This window comes from Microtus oregoni, unplaced genomic scaffold (genome assembly GCF_018167655.1).
Source record: "Microtus oregoni isolate MIOR12 unplaced genomic scaffold, Mior012 000023F_ref0000262, whole genome shotgun sequence".
Lineage (NCBI taxonomy): Eukaryota > Metazoa > Chordata > Mammalia > Rodentia > Cricetidae > Microtus > Microtus oregoni.
The window spans coordinates 25720791-25737198 of NW_024543082.1; the positions used below are offsets into that span (position 1 = coordinate 25720791).

Here is a 16408-nt window from a genome sequence, read left to right on the forward strand (position 1 = left end):
AGTTGGTGATGGCGCACGCCTTTAAACCCAGCACTTGGGAGGCAGAGGCAGGAGGATCTCTGTGAGTTTGAGAGCAGTCAGCCAGGTCTACAGAACAGGACAGCCAGGACTACACAGAGAAAGCCTATCTCAAAAACCAACAACAACAAGACATATACATGTATTTTATAGATATATGCTTGAAATGAACTTTAAACCACTGATACCAACACATCATATGCCTGCACCTACTTACTGGGCCAAGGTAAAGTGATATGGCCTCAAGAAATTAAATAAGGTCATTTGGAGGGTCCACTGTTGGCAAAGACTGTTTGTTCCCAGCTGTCCACCCCAGATATGATCACACAGAAACTATTAATTAAAACACTACTTGGCCAATCCCTTAGTCATACTTCTAGATAGCTCTTATATCTTTTTTTGTTTTGTTTTTTTTTTGTTTGTTTGTTTTTGTTTTTCGAGACAGGGTTTCTCTGTGGCTTTGGAGCCTGTCCTGGAACTAGCTCTGTAGACCAGGCTGGTCTCGAACTCACAGAGATCCGCCTGCCTCTGCCTCCCGAGTGCTGGGATTAAAGGCGTGCGCCACCATCGCCCGGCTAGCTCTTATATCTTAAATTAACCCATTTCTATTATTTTATATTTTACCATGAGGCTCATGGTTTACTGGCAAGGTTCCGGGGCATGTCTGTCTCCACTGGCAGCTACATGATATCTCTCTTACTGTGTCTACTCTCTCTCTCTCTCTCTCTCTCTCTCTCTCTCTCTCTCTATATATATATATATATATATATATATATATATATAGTTTCCAGCCTGGCTTTACTCTGTTAGTCCATCGGCTGAAAGCAGCTTCTTTATTAACCAATGGCAATAAAACATATTCACAGCATACAGAGGGGAATCCCACATCAGTCCATAACTAAACTTATGCTGTGGCAATTATATTGAGAGCAATCAGACTTTTTATACTTTATCAGAAACAGATATACTGGCAACTTCAGGATCAATACAGCTGTAGTTGCCAGGATACAATGCAGTTTGCAAGCTACGCAGGGTACGCAGCTTAATGTCTAAGACCAATTGTCCTGTCAAGCTCCCATGCTTCCTTGACCACGATGGGATCTTACAGAGAAACACAAAGCAGCCGGAACCATCGCTGCCTAAGGGAGCGCATCAATCTCTCAGGAACTTGAAGGTGCATTGTGCCCCAGGAGCCATGGTCTCTAACCTGAAAAACCTATGACACGTGCTTCTCAAAGCAGTTAGTCCAGGCCAACTCCACGGTTCCCTGCGATATGCATGTATGGATATTTAAGAAAATATTTTGAAGAGAGACTTTAAACTTAAATATTTTTTAAAAAAAGACTTATTTAACTATAATGCAGTCTTTTGAAAGGCAAATTGGTGGAGATGTGGGGTGTAGGATGAAAGCCGAAGACAGGTATTTGCTTGTATGTCTTAAAATTGGAGTGAAGTAGATCGTCTAAGCCACCTACTAGTCTGTCTGCTTGGAAATGTGAATCAAGAGGATTTCAAGTTATCTAACCTGTTTCTGCCTATGCGTCCATGTTCCCTGTGTCACTTTCCCAAAATTATTTGGTTTCTTGTGTAGGTTAACTTGTCGTCACCATTCCAATCTCATAAGAATCATGGTGACCTTAGGAGTCATCTTAGCGGGTAATAGTTCGGGAGCAGGAGAAACACTTGCTCGGAATGTGCAGAGCCCAGAATGAAATGAAAGAAGAAGATGAGAGGGATGTGTTGTGTTGGGTCTCAGAAACAGCTGTGCATGCTGACAAAAGCCTGGACTTGGTGGCAGAGGGAGGAAGACGGTCATCACAGGTTGGGGACTAGTCTGCTCTACATACAAGTTTGAGACCAGCATGAGATTTATAGACGGACTCTTAAAAATCATCTAATAGAACCTTTCCCCAGTTACAGAACGCTTCCTGCTACAGTCTGGATGTGTTCACCCTTCAGTTCACAAGTTGAAACCTAATGCTGAGTTCTCTACCATCGTGAATGATACTGAATGCTCCTATTAGAGAGGCCCGAGGGAGCATATTTATCCCATCCGTCCTGTGAGGACAGCCAGAAAGCATCATCTTGGAGTGGAAGAGCAAGCCCTCAACAGATACCACATTTGCTGTGCCTTGATTTTAGACTTTCTAACCTGCAGGTTACGAACAATACAATGTTTTAATAACTCAGTATAAGCTATTTTAGTACAGTAGCCTGAATAGATCAAGAAAATATAGTGTGATATTTTCTCAGGATTGAAACAGTCCTTCCTGGTGAGAGAAAGGAAACTCACGAGGTACAGGAAGTTCACACAACCTACAAGGTTGAGGAAGCTCACCAAACTACCAGACTGAGGTCCACTAACCCCTACCCCAAGGTTATTTAAGTGGTAAATGATGACCGGGAGAGAAGACACTTTTCTGGGATGTTATAATGCCCTAGTAATGATTCTGTTGCTGTGGTAAAACACCAAGCAACTTGGGCATGAAAACATTTATTTCAGTTTAGAGCTGCACTCCACTGTGAAATGAAGTCAGGGCAGGAACTGGAGCAGAGGCCATGGGGGATACTGCTTTATTGGCTTGCTCAATTTGCTTTCTTATACCCTAGGCCCATCTGCCCAGGGATGGCACCACCCACAGGGGGCTGGGTCCTTCTACATACTCATCAATCTAGAAGGTGCCCTCCAGGCTTGCCTAAAGGACAATCTGATGGGGGTTATGTTTTCAACTGAGGTCCTCTCTTTATTTCATTTTGGGTTCTGCACATACGGAGCAAGTGTCGACCCCCCCCCCCCCCACTGCTTTCGAACTATTACCCCCTAATACATGGTGGCATATACCTGTAACCCCAGCATTTGGCTGGTAGAGGAAAGAGGATCACGGTCACTCGGCTTCATGATGAGTTTGAGGCCAGCCTTAGCTATATGGGATTCTGTTTTTGTTTTTAAAGATATCCACCAGATCCAACCTTTATTATGAAGAAAGGGGGAAAAGGTCTATGAATCAGCACTCAGATGATCTTGCGGTGCAGGAAACTATGACGACCAGGGAATGTTCTGCCTTGAATGGCTTGGATTGTAAGAGACTTCTGGCTTGTGAGGCTGTGGGACATGGAGACAGATGAGTTGTTTGGAGAGCCCATGGAGGTGGGAAACTGCATAATATAGCCACTCACCCCTCCTCGAGACAAAGGCTACATAACCTTAGGCAAGAGGAGGGTAATTAGTTCTGGCTGAGGTCTCTGTGAATAGCAGGGACTGGAACACAGTCAAGGAGAGACAGGCGTGAAGGAAACGGCCCAAGAGAAGCAATACTTGATGTACAGTCCAAGGTCCAAATAGGCCTGGGGTCAGTAGAGTTAAGACAGAAGTGAATTCAGCAGGAACCTCAACGCTGGCACGCGGCTGTAGCGGCTTGGCTCAGACACGGGGTAAGGAGAGGCTCTGGCAGATCCCAGTGATTTAGACAGGCGTGTAAATTGGGCTTATCACGTGCTGAAGCTTGCAGCAGCGCTTGAGAAGAGAGGAAAGCAGACTGCGGCCCGTGGCGGTGTTCAAGGTCACACAAAAGCAAACCTAGCGAGAGGAGATTTGTGTTGAGCTGGAATTCCTAAGGCAGGGAGGGAATGTGTGTGGGGTGATAGAAAGGCGGATCCTGGACGGGGGTGGGGGGGTGGGGGGGCACTGGAAGGCTTCACATCCTGAGCAACAGTTCCTCAGGGTGGTGGAAGTCAGAGCAGTCCAGGTACAAAATACTGAGCTTGTCCCAGAGGTGGCCATTAGATCACCAGGATAGGTTGTGTGCGTTTCTCCTCTGCAATAAAGCACACCAGGGGGGCGTTAGCGGCCGACACTGTTTACTCAGGCCGACACTCTTTCTGCAGCCAAGTTTGGTCAATGGCGAATCAGCCTACAGGGCACTGCCTGGAGTCTGTCCGACTCGAAGAGCCTGTGTCAGCAGTGGGCATGCGTGAGGGCACAGCCCGTTCCCAGTGGTCATGGGCTGGTATGAGGAGCATGCGCTGTTCCTCCCTAGTCTGTCAGGGGGTGGGGACAAGCACGAGAGACCCATGGCTGTACCCCAGGATGAGAAGGCCACGTTCATGGATAATGACTGGATTACTGAGTGCTAAATCGGGCCCACCCGTGTAGCTGTGCCCAATTTCTCTCTTGACAGAACAACAGGTCTGAGTGATGAGATGTTTTCGTGGTATCTTTCCATGGGATAACGTGTTTGTTTTCATTTTCTTTAATTAAAAATTTGAGATATTATAGGAAGTAATGGGTTTCATTAAGCTGTTTCATAAATATATCACTTTATTTGTTATTATTCACCCCCATCCTCTATTGTATCCTCAGGTCCCCTTAGCTCCTCTTGCTGGCTCCCTTCCTCTCCTGAAATAGTTGTTTTTTATGTTTTTCTGTCATACAAATTCCATTACCCCCTCTTTTACCTCCTTCTTTAGGAGTTCCTCCTCCTCTCTCACGGTAGCCTATTTTCAACACACACACACGCACACACACGCACATGCACACACACACACACACACACCACACACACACACTTTAGTTACTGCATATGAGAGGAAATAGTCTGGCTTATTTCACGTAACATAATGCTCTGCACCCATCTGTTCCCCAGATGTCATGATTTCACTTTTCTTTGGGACCGGAGGAAGTTCCTGTATACATTTATGTACTTCATTTCTTTATCCATCCATCAACCAACAGACACCGAGGCCAGTCCTGTTCCTCAGCTGTTGTGGACAGCGGGCTCGTAGCGTGTAGCTGAGCCAAATGGCAGCTCTAGTCTTAGTTTGCTGGAGAGCCTCCACGCCGTTTCCGGAGCGACTCCCCTGGCTCGTGGATAAGTGTCCCCGTCTCCTCACATCCTGGCTAGCCTTCGTGCTCATTTGTTTTCTTCACCATAGCCGTTCTGACTGGGCTGGAATTACTTTTAATTTGCATTTCCCTGATGTCTAAGACTGTTGAAGACTTCTGAACTATGTATTTGCTGTTTGTATTTTTCTCTTTATCCTCTTTATTCTATTCATTGATTTGAGGTGTTGTTTTTTGGTTTTTGTTTTCTTTTTTTTTGCCACTTACATTTTGCAGTTCTTTATGTATGCTGGGTGTCAGCCTCTAGTTTGCTGTGTAATTGGTGGGGATTTTTCCTAGCTGTAGGCTGCCTTTTCATTCTAGTACAGCAATTCTCAGCCTGTGGGTCATGACCCGTTTGGGGGTTGCATACCAGATACCCTGTATTTCAGAGAGTCACATTATAATACATAACAGTAGCAAAATTACAGTTATGAAGGAGCAACGAAATAATTTTATGGTTCCGGGTCACCACAGCATGAAAAATTATATGAGGGTCGCAGCATTCGGAAGGTTGAGAACCACTGTTCTATAGATTTAGTTCATTTGATCTATGGTGCACTCTGAAGTGTTTCCATTGACTTTTAAAATTTTTGTTTTGTTTGGATGACCTATGCAGAAGTGAGAGGGGGCTATTGAAACCATTCACTTGGGAGGCTTGCCATGAGTCTGAGGCCAGTCTGGTTTACAAAGTGAGGTCCAGTTAGGGCTTTAGAATGCAACTCTGCCAAAAATGAAAGAACAAATGTATAAATAGCAAATGAACGAGACAAGGGAAGCTAACGAGGAAGCAAGGTTAAATAAACGAAAGGTAAGGGGGTGGAGAACGTCATAGAGGGGAAGGAAAAAGAGCAGGAAGTGCTGAAAAAAAAGAAAAAGAACAACACAAAAAATTCCTAACAATGAGAATGTTTCAAAGCAAAATTAGAGAAATATAAGAAGAATAAAATATAAAAATATAAGTTTAAAATATAATAAGAGAAATGTAAAAACTGATAAGCATTTAGTGTGTGTGTGGGGGGGGGTGGAAACACAGAAATGGGGTAATAAGGAAAAGATTGCCCACTAATAGAAAATACTGGTGGAAGCAATTTTAATATATGAAGAATAATTTTTAAAATTCTGGGGACTGGAGAGATGGCTCAGAGGTTGAGAGCACTGGGCGCTGCTCTTGCAGAGAACAGTTTTGATTCCTAGCACCCGCATGGCAGCTCACAACTGCACCCGCATGGCAGCTCACAACTGCACCCGCATGGCAGCTCACAACTGCACCCGCATAGCAGCTCACAACTGCACCCGCATGGCAGCTCACAACTGCACCGGCTGTGACTCCAGTTTCAGGGGATCCAATGCCCTCTTCTGTCCCCCACAGACATCAGGCAGGCAAAACATTAATATAAGTAAAATAAAATAAATAGATCTTGGAAACTAAAAACATATAAAGAATGGTCTGGAGAGATGGCTCAGCGAACCACTTGCTGCTCTTGCAGAAGACCTGATTTTGGTACCCAGAACCCGCATGCAGGCTCACAACCCTCTGTAACTCCAATTCCAGAGTATCTGACACCCTTTTCTGGCCTTCACAGGCACCAGAAAGACAGGTGATGCATATACGTACATACAGGAAAATATTCATATACATAAATAATCAAAAAAAATTAAACATGTTCAAGTAAAAATACTGCGAAACTGTACGGGTTTTTGCTTGTTTTTTAACGTGAAATGTCAGAGCAGCTTCTTTCTGGTTGCTCAGAAATTGGAGACTACATTTCCTGCATGGGCAGGTGGGGACTCTCAGCTGAACTTGGGGGGTCTCTTATTTTCCTGTGGTTTATGCTGTTGCTGTGACTACATTGGGCAAGTGTCCAGTATCAGCTCAAGCTGTCTTCATTGAAAAGCTTCTCTTCTTTTTCTACCAGGGGCCTCTGCTGGCCTCACTTCACCTGGCAGCCTGTTGACTGTTGCAGGCGCTCCCACCCTCCCAAGTCTCTCCAGACTGTACCTGTCACTGTGGGGCAAACTGTATTGGGACTGTGGTAAGCAACTGAGCCCCGAGGCAGCACAGGCCTTCTCTTTATATTTTAAAGTCCTCCTAAATATTAATTGTCCTACTAGAAAGATACACTTCATAGACCTTGGGCTCTACAGCAGTATAGCAATAGGTGGCCCTAGAGCTTGATCCATCCTGCTGACCTCAGCCTAGGGGCTATTAAACTCTAATGTTACTCTAAATGGATAAGATCTGCTCCTAGCCACAGATGGCAGGGTTTTGTATCCCATTGTCAGAGCTGAGCCTTCTAGAGTCTACACTTTTCTGCCTGTCAGGATCCGGCCTTCCTTCTCTCCACAGTTGCCTCCCAGGTCTGTCTCTCAGCCCAGGGCTGCGCTATGCTGAGTTCTGAGCCCACAGACTATCTCAATTCTAAATAAGATCCTTCAAAAGATGGCATCTGGCCACTGCCTGGCAAAACATACAGTGACAAACTGGCTGGGAATTCCATCTACCTGTCCGCCAGAGGAATCCATCTCACTAAAACCTGCTGCTAGATTTAAGACTCACTGCTGTGGAATATTTGTTTACGCTGTGAAGATGTATCTTTGTCAGGGCACATTCTGATTGGTTTAGGAAAGAACTGAATGGCCAATAGCTAGACAGAAAGGGGGTAGGCAGAACTTTTGGGGACACAGATGACTCTGGGAAGAAAGGTGGAGGGACTAGGAGACACAGAAGAAGCAGGATGTGCAGGAGAGGTAACAGCCATGAGAACATGGCAGAATGTGGCTTAATTAATATAGATGGGCTAACTGAAGTTATAAGAGCTAGTGAGAAACAAGCCTAAGCTATAGGCTGAGCTTTCGTAATTAATAAGAAGTCTCTGTGTCATTATTTGGGAGCTGGAGGGACAGAGAAAGACTCATTACATCTCATGCCAGGTCCTGAGGGTGTAACTGCCTGTCTCTCGTCACCAGAACTAGCTGGATTACCTTTCAGATGACACTTCTGGGAAGCTATGCTGGCTAGTTTTATGTTAACTTGACATGAGGTAGAGTCGTCAGAGAAAGGAGTCTCAGTTGAGGAAATGCCTCCCTAAGATTGGGCTGTAGGCAAGCCTATAAGGGGCATTTTTTAATTCGTGATTGATGGGGTAGGGGCCAGCTCATTGTGGGTGGTGTTGTCCCTGGGTTGGTGGTGTTGGGTTCCCTAAGAAATTAGGCTGAGCAAGATACGAGAAAGCCAGTAAGTTGCACCCTGCCATGGCCTCTGCATCAGCTCCTGCCTCCGGTTTCCTGCCCTCACTTTTGAACTTTTATATGAAAGTATGAGTCAAACAAACTCTTTCCTTCCCAAGTTGCTTTCGGTCATGGTGTTCCATCATAGCAGGAGTAACCCTGATTAGGGCAGAAGCCAAATGGCTGGAGCTGTGTTCAGCTTGTATACTCTTCTCAAGCTCTTGCTCTCTCTTGAAGCAGATTCCAATCTGCCAACTCTCCTTAACTGAGTCAGACAAAACTACCTTCCTTTAGCTGCTCAATCCCAAGGCCAACTGACGCTTGCTTGAAATGGACAGTAGAGGATTCTCTCCAATCCTTTTAAGAATGTTTCCTTATAGAATTGCTGTCTTTAGCAGTAAAAAACAAGGACTTCTTGAATTTTGCATACAAATCGATGGATGGAAATAGAAAACACTATCCTGAGTGAGGTAAGCCAGACCCAAAAAGAGGAACATGGGATGTACTCACTCATATTTGGTTTTTAGCCATAAATAAAGGTCATTGAGCTTATAATTCGTGATCCTAGAGAAGCTAAATAAGAAGGTGAATCCAAAGAAAAACATATAGGCATCCTCCTGAATATTAACCTTCATCAGGCGATGAAAGGAGACAGAGACAGAGACCCACATTGGAGCACTGGACAGAAATCTCAAGGTCCAAATCAGGAGCAGAAGGACAGGGAGCACGAGCAAGGAACTCAGGACAGCGAGCGGTACACCCATACACTGAGACAATGGGGATGTTCTATCGGGAACTCACCAAGGCCAGCTGGCCTGGGTCTGAAAAAGCATGGGATACAACCGGACTCGCTGAATATAGCGGACAATGAGGAATACTGAGAACTCAAGAACAATGGCAATGGGTTTTTGATCCTACTGCACGTACTGGCTTTGTGGGAGCCTAGGCAGTTTGGACGCTCACCTTACTAGACCTGGATGGAGGTGGGTGGTCCTTGGACTTCCCACAGGGCAGGGAACCCTGATAGCTCTTCGAGCTGATGAGGGAGGGAGACTTGATCGGGGGAGGGAGACTTGATCGGGGTAGGGGGAGGGAAATGGGAGGTGGTGGAGGGGAGGAGAAAGAAATCCTTAATAAATAAATAAATAAATAAAGGATTGCTGTCTTTTTTTTTTTTCGAGACAGGGTTTCTTCGTAGCTTTTGGTTCCTGTCCTGGAACTAGCTCTTGTAGACTAGGCTGGCCTCGAACTCACAGAGATCCGCCTGCCTCTGCCTCCCGAGTGCTGGGATTAAAGGCGTGCGCCACCACCGCCCGGCAAGGATTGCTGTCTTTAAGCATCTTACAGAAATGCTGTTGGGGAGATGTGTTACACATAATACTTTGTAGCTACGGGCTAGCACGCTGCACTACCATCTTCCGGGCAAGATGTGCCCACTGGTGCAACCAACTACCTTCCCATGCCACAGGCAGGGACTCACGTTTGGTACTGCAAGCCAGAGCCGGGGGAGGCGGAAGATCCCAATGGCGGAAGCTACTGCCATTGCTCTCGGCAGCTGTGATGGGACTGTTAAACTGCCTTCTAGACTTTTCTTCACAGCCACAGTTTTTTTGCTGCTGTCAGCCTTGGTAAGTTATGGGCAGGAGTTATTGCGGAAACTCATAAATGGTCAAGCTGATGAGAATAAATTATTGCTGCCACGTATGGTGGCCCAACGTGGAGCATTAAATAGAAGGAAATAATCATTTATTAATATCACCCCCACCAAGGCTCACCTACTTTTTTTTTTTTTTCTCACCTACTTTTATGTGGTAAAAGGTAAATGCTCTCATAATTTCATTTGGCCTTCATTGGAGATAAAGAGAACCAACAAAACTATGATTTTAGTTTTATTTATTAATAGTAACAAAAATCAGAAATTACAAAAACAAGTTCAATGAAACTATGGAAGCACACTAAATTCAAACGCGTTTTCATAATCACACGGGTACCAGAAAGCTGTTGAAACTGTTTCCTGAAGTTTAACATTTAGATCATGGGTATAACGAAGGAATTCAGACTGTTCACATGGACTCGGCTGTAGACGGAGGAGCCTGCTTTCCCAAGACTGACAGTAACATCCATGGTCCTGGCATCTGTATATGGGAAGGCCTTCCTGGGCTCTGAATCTTTAAGAGACTCTGAATATTAAAGACACACACACAAAGCCCAAGGAGCTTGCAGCCGTGGCCTACAGGCTTCTGGAGGACTGTAAGAACCAAACTGGATGCAATCTTGCTTGTTGATCCCATGCCAAGCTCTACCTAAGGCTCCCCAAACTAGGCTACTTAGCAGCTTTTCATGAATGGTTTAGGCACCACATAATCTATTGTGTGTAGACAACAGCCACCTTATTTATACAGAAGTAGCGGACTCAAGAGGAACGTGGGCTTGCCCTTGGGTATTCAGTGTTCGGGGTGGGATAGTCAAGGTTGAAAGCACTGTGCTAAAGATGACTGGTACTATAGCTGCTTGCCTTCAGCAAACTGATAATCCTGCCCTCCCCCAGCACGTCCAAGAACTGGCAAAACTTTTGGTTAAGGCATGCTGCTGCTGCTGTGAGTTCTCCAAGGCACTTGGAGAGGGGTTGAAATCTGGACTGCACCAGGAGTTCACAGAGTTTTTAAATGGGATGGTACTTAAAAGCTCAGAACCCTCGGCAACAAAGAGTCGTCTCCTTTTGAAAGAGTGCAGGGAAACTATCCAGGAGGAATTCCACTTCCATCCCGATTTTCTGCAGTTGCCTGTGCAGGAAAACCTCAATACTTCATCTGCAGGGTCTATAGTGAGTTTTGCAAATGAGATAAGGGTCTCATTTTTTTTTTGCGGGGGGGGGTGTTAAGTGCACATGAAACATGGTAATAGGGGATTTTTAAAGATTCAGAGGTTCAAAGAAAAAATGGACTTGCAATAACTGAGTCGTGTGTCGCTCCCCCACCTTCCCCTGTGCTAAGATTCAGTCCTCATTTTCAACTGTTTTCAACTCTGAAAACTTCTGCCTTCATCTGTATGGGGAAATCTCGGACTTCAACTAGAGACCGCACTCACGTGCACCATGTGGAGAAGGGTGGGGGGTTTTCCTTCACACTCTCTTCCTGGGCAGACTGACCCATGAATTCCTCACCCCAGCTACCTGAAAGGATCTTGTCAACTGTCTATGAAGATGCTTCGTCCTATGGCTTCTGTCTGAGGCATCGATCTCATGCTTCTTGGCACGTAGCTTAGACCTTCTGGAAGCCCGGGGTGGGCGGTGCAGCTCTGGGGTGCATCTAGTCTAGTGTGTGGCAGGGGAAAGGGCCATTTATGCTACAGAGTTCCCTGTACCAAGAAAAGCTCCCCACCCCCTTTCACCTTTGAAACAGTAGGACTACTGAAAAAAATAATTACGAAAGCTTAATATCTAGTCAAAAAAAAGATACTAAAAAATGACAATAATAATATAATGATAATAATTGAGGAATGAAGTCAGCTTGCAAAAAAAAAAGTCTTTTACAGAGAAATAGCACCTTTGGTAAAAAAAAATGTATTTTAAAATTTTGGTTAGGTCTCCATGGCGCTTGAAGTACACTAAGTATCTGCATCATTTAAACACAACCTCCTGGAAACTCCATCCAAATCTGAGGGGCACAGGTAACTAGTGGGGTGGCTGTGTATTCAGGTGATTGTTGGGACCAAGAGGGGCAGAAGACATGCTGCATGCGACAGTGGTGACAGGGTCGGGGCAGCAAGGCTCCTCCCTTCCTCCAGCAGAGCCAGCTCAGTCCTCCCCACAACATCACATGCTTTCCCTGTGGCCTCCGCTCAGCTGCTGTGACCCCAGGAAGGGTTCCTTCAGACCCGCGCCTGCTCCTCTGCCAGTCTGATGCAGTTGCCTTACTCGCCTCCGGCCCCACAGCCCCCTTTAGTTTCTCTTCAAGCACTCCTAGAAATGAAGGTCATGGCCTTCCCTCACTAGCAAGCACCCTCATTTCCTTCATTGCAAAACAAACGAAATAATATTCATTGCCAGACAAGCAAATACTGGTGGTTTGGTGATCTCAGCAGACGCTCGTATGTACCGGACTCAGCGCTGAAGAGGAGGCGCTGGGCTCCAGACACGGCGCTGTGTGCTTCTTGTTAGATTTCTTTGGTGTTTACCTTCTTGGTCTTTTCAGCTGTTTCCTTTGAGATGGAGGAAGAAATAATCATTATGCAAATATTAAGAAGTTAATGGCATTTATCCGGGGCCCCAGACTTTCCGTAGCATCAATAGTCACACGATTATGCGACTTTAGTTACTTACTTGTACAGCTCCTCTTTGTGTGATAAACAACACAAAGCTATGTCCAATTTGTGCACGGTCAAACAGTTTACTGACTTTAAGAGCTGACCCTATAAGAACATCTTATAAAATAAGCAAATCCGATTTTGTTGTCCCAGATTAAAGGATACTAAAAGGGATACCACGTCCCACAAAAATGACATAAACAATAAGCCCAGAGGCAGACTGTGTGGGCTTGAATTTGGCTTGTCCAACTTTTCTAGTGTCCTTGGGAGTATTTTGAAATCTACACCTTAGCGTCTTCAACTGTAACACAAGGGCAATACTGTCCCAGCTTTTACAACGGTGCCTGACACATTCCTCCAAAGAAGATGTGCAGACAGCAATAAGGACACAACATTAGGCATTGGAAGAATGCAAATAAAAACACAACGAGATGCCACTATGCATCCAGTAGGTCAGACGAAATAAAGAATACTAGTAACAAATGTTGGTAAGGATGTGAAGAAAATGGCTACCTGTTGGGGAGGACATACAATGAACGGAGTTTGCAAAGCAGTTTGGCAACCCCTTAGGGTTATTTTATGACCAGAATTCTAATCCTAAATATATAGGGAGTGAAACCATGTCCACAGGAACTTATACAGTCAAGCTCACAGCAGCATCATTCATCAGAGCCAGAAGCCACCTAAATATTCGTCAGCTACTGGATACATACACAGGACACCATGCATGTGGAACGGCACTCACATAAGAGGAACGAAGTAGATCCATGCTGCAAGCATGAACCTGAGAAGCACCATGCTAAGTACAAGAAATCAGGAGGAAAAGAGCGTGCTAGATGACCTGCCCAGATCAGGCCCATTTACAGCGTCAGAAAATAGGTTAGCAATTGCCAGGGACAGGGGGAAAGGAAGAAAAGAGTTGTTTCTAGTGGGCATGGGTTTTTTTTTGGGGGGGGGGGTTAAAACACTTCGGAAATAGACTGTGGGGAATGGCTGACAATCTTAGGGACAAACTGACAGTCACTCCCTGGCATAACTGCATATTTTAAAGGGGTAAATTATACGACATGGGAATTCGATTTCAGTTTCAGAAGTGCCCTAGGAAACTGCTGACAACAGTGGCTGGCGCCCAGCAGGCCCGGCTGGTACTACATGTCCAGCTGCCTTCTCGGGGCCTGCACCTGCATCTCTGCCTCGGGGCTTTCTCTGCCTGTCTACCCACACAAGCTGGAGGATGGACATGCTAAACATTGTTTCCTGGTAGCAGCTCTCAGATGACAGCTGGTGGAAGGTTTGGAGAGATACCCCAGCCCCTCTCACCTACAGCAACTCCTTCAGGGTACGGTCTATATCACAGTTTGGTAGTACAGGTGAGGTAACATCCTTTGGGATCTACTGTAGTAAACGACATGTGTTTCTCTCATTTCGCGGGGCTCTGTTAAGGAGTGGCATTAAGAGCCCGAAAGAAAGAGCAGCTTTTGAACAGGCACCATGGCTGCTCACCTGGTGCTTCTGGATTTCCTGGACATATCTGGTCTTCTGCTCCTCTGTCTGGGTCTGGGTCCCCTTCTGATTCTTTCCTGTATGGAAATCAAAGTTCAGAGCTGTGGGGGCTGTGGTAAGTCAGGGAGGACTCTACCTAACAGACTCTCGGAGGAGAGCTGAACTGCCCACCTCGCTCTGAGCAGTAAGGCATCCAGTGTCATACAAATAAGCCACCTCTCCTAATTCTGTGGCTTCCATTCCTGCTATTCTCTTTAACTTACACCCACAAGACAGGCTGGTCCTATAGAACAGCAATGGAGACAACTCGGGTCCTGACTCAGGAAACACCCCTGGGGCAATCACTGTTCCCACACCCTCACAAAGTCCCAGAGAACATTTGCAAATGCAATTTCTGACCCATGATGTAGGTCATCGGCAGAGGGTTTGCCTAGCATGCAAATCGCGCCCCCACCCCCATTTTCAACCCCTCAGAACTGGAAAACAAACAAATACATTTAAATTGCCTGGCTTTCAACTGTAGACATTTTGATGTAATTGATTGGGGTGGGAGGTAACTGGGTCCCAAAGTTTTTTGCCTTTTGGAAGGTTCTGTACACTCAGGGTTGATAACTATGACATGGAACAAACATTTCTTAAGTACAAAGAAAAAAAAATAGTAACAAAACAAAACAAAAAACCAAAACATTCCAACCAAAAAAAACCAAAATGAAACAATAAAACTCACAAACAACCAAGCAAAAAGCCAAAAACCTGACCCAGGTCCCCAAGATATTTGCTTTGTAGATTACAATCTAGAAGGTTTGGGAGAGTGCCCGGAAATCCATTTGCTGAACACAACATTTATCCTTAGGAAACAACAGACACTGGCATCTGTCTGTCCCTCACAGCCAGTTCTTGTGACCCTGGCCCTTTCCTGGTGTTATCTCAATGCCCCTGTTTGTTTGTGCCTTTGAGATGTGTGATCTAAGATGATATTGCTCATTTTCAGATATGGGCCTGAAAATGCCTCTTCAATTTCCTCTTACGTCACAGCCTGTACACCAAGACATGTTGAGGTCCCATAGACCTCTCTGCAAGGAGGGTGTGCAGTTCACAGCGTGACCACGGAAACTGACAAAGGCTCATGGGAGTGGTATGCTGTCTGATGTACGGTGATTGGCTTATTACCAATGTTTGTGTTTAGGGTTCCCTAAGTCAGTGCACTTACTCCTCCTGCACAGATTCTAGAAATGGAGGAGGAATTCTTTCCAAAGAGAGAACGAGAGCAGTTAAGATATATGGAAGGGAGTTGGAGACAAACTGGGGGTGCTTCCTGGTTGAGGCAGGCTGGGTGCCTGTTTAAAGATGTCCACTGATGGTTTCCGTAGCTACTGTGTATGTGTGTCTGGCTATCAGTAAATTCTTGACTCTAACAGTCTCTTCTGCTTTCTCATCTGTTTCTATGGTTAGGTTAGGATCTATTCTCTCACACTGAAGCAGACTTGGACCTAGAATAACACTGGCTCCCACCTATACCCGTCTGGGCTCCCTGGCTAGAGTGTTCCGTGGGTCTTTGGTTGCTGTCTCTCAGTGTCTCTCACACTCAATCCCTCTGCGCATAATTTTAAGTACCAACTTTTTCTTGCCTCAGTTAACTTCTTAAACTAAAACCTCAGGGTCATTCGTGCAGGTGTAACTTTAAGTCTGGTTTTAACTGACATTTCTTTTCACACTCGGTGTGGCTGAGTTCTGGACCGGCTTTAATACCCTTCTCTGATTCTCTTTCATCTGGCTCTTTGCTTTGGTCTGACTTTGATGTAAGTTTCCTCTTGATCGTAGGCATCCCTGCAGCTTAGGTCTCTGATGGGACACGGGTGGTTCCAACATACCCTTTGACCTCTGTTCTGCCTCCCAAACTCTGACACCTATATGTCCCCAACCCATTTTACCCCTGTCTCCATGATTTTAATTTTTCATTTTTTAAATTTATTTTTTTTTTTACATTTTTCATTTACTTTTTTTCCTGCATGGTATGGCAAATTAAGTCATTTTGACTTCTGACCACCTGACTCTTTTCTATACAGTATCCGAAGGATTAAGTTGGTTAATTTGCAAAGACTGTGGTGGGATAGATAGTGCTGGCACACGTTTTTCTTTCATGATGATTATTTTAGTCTCATATCGACATTTATTGGTCACCATTCTCTCTCATTTGATGACCCTGGAACACATGATCCACCAACAGTGCTCCTCAGCGGGGCTGTGGGCCTACCTCTTACGTCCAGCTCCTTTTCCCTACCATACCCATGCCACCTTCTCTCACCCAGGTCCCCCCTTTTGCCCTAAGTACGGCTCACCATCGCAGGTCATTGCGGTGCAGACCCAGTGTCCACAGGAGCAGACACAGCGGTTACAGTCTACCTCGGTCTCAGCTCCGTCTGCGTAGGTTTCATCCTCAAGGGCACACTCTGTTGGGCCAGAAATAAAGGC

The 16408-nt window shown here is 45.4% G+C and overlaps 1 protein-coding gene across 1 annotated transcript in view; it reads right to left on the reverse strand.

The window, feature by feature from the left end:
• Window positions 1-11641: 11641 nt before the first annotated feature.
• Window positions 11642-16408, reverse strand: part of Fstl1 (follistatin like 1) — a 54531-nt gene continuing 49764 nt past the window's right edge. The window contains exons 9-11 of the mRNA XM_041673409.1: window positions 16276-16386; window positions 13937-14013; window positions 11642-12328 (exon numbers count right to left, since the gene is read on the reverse strand). Of these exons, the coding sequence (XP_041529343.1) occupies window positions 12284-12328; window positions 13937-14013; window positions 16276-16386 (233 nt within the window). The 3' untranslated portion in view covers window positions 11642-12283. The remainder of the gene's footprint in view (window positions 12329-13936; window positions 14014-16275; window positions 16387-16408) is intronic.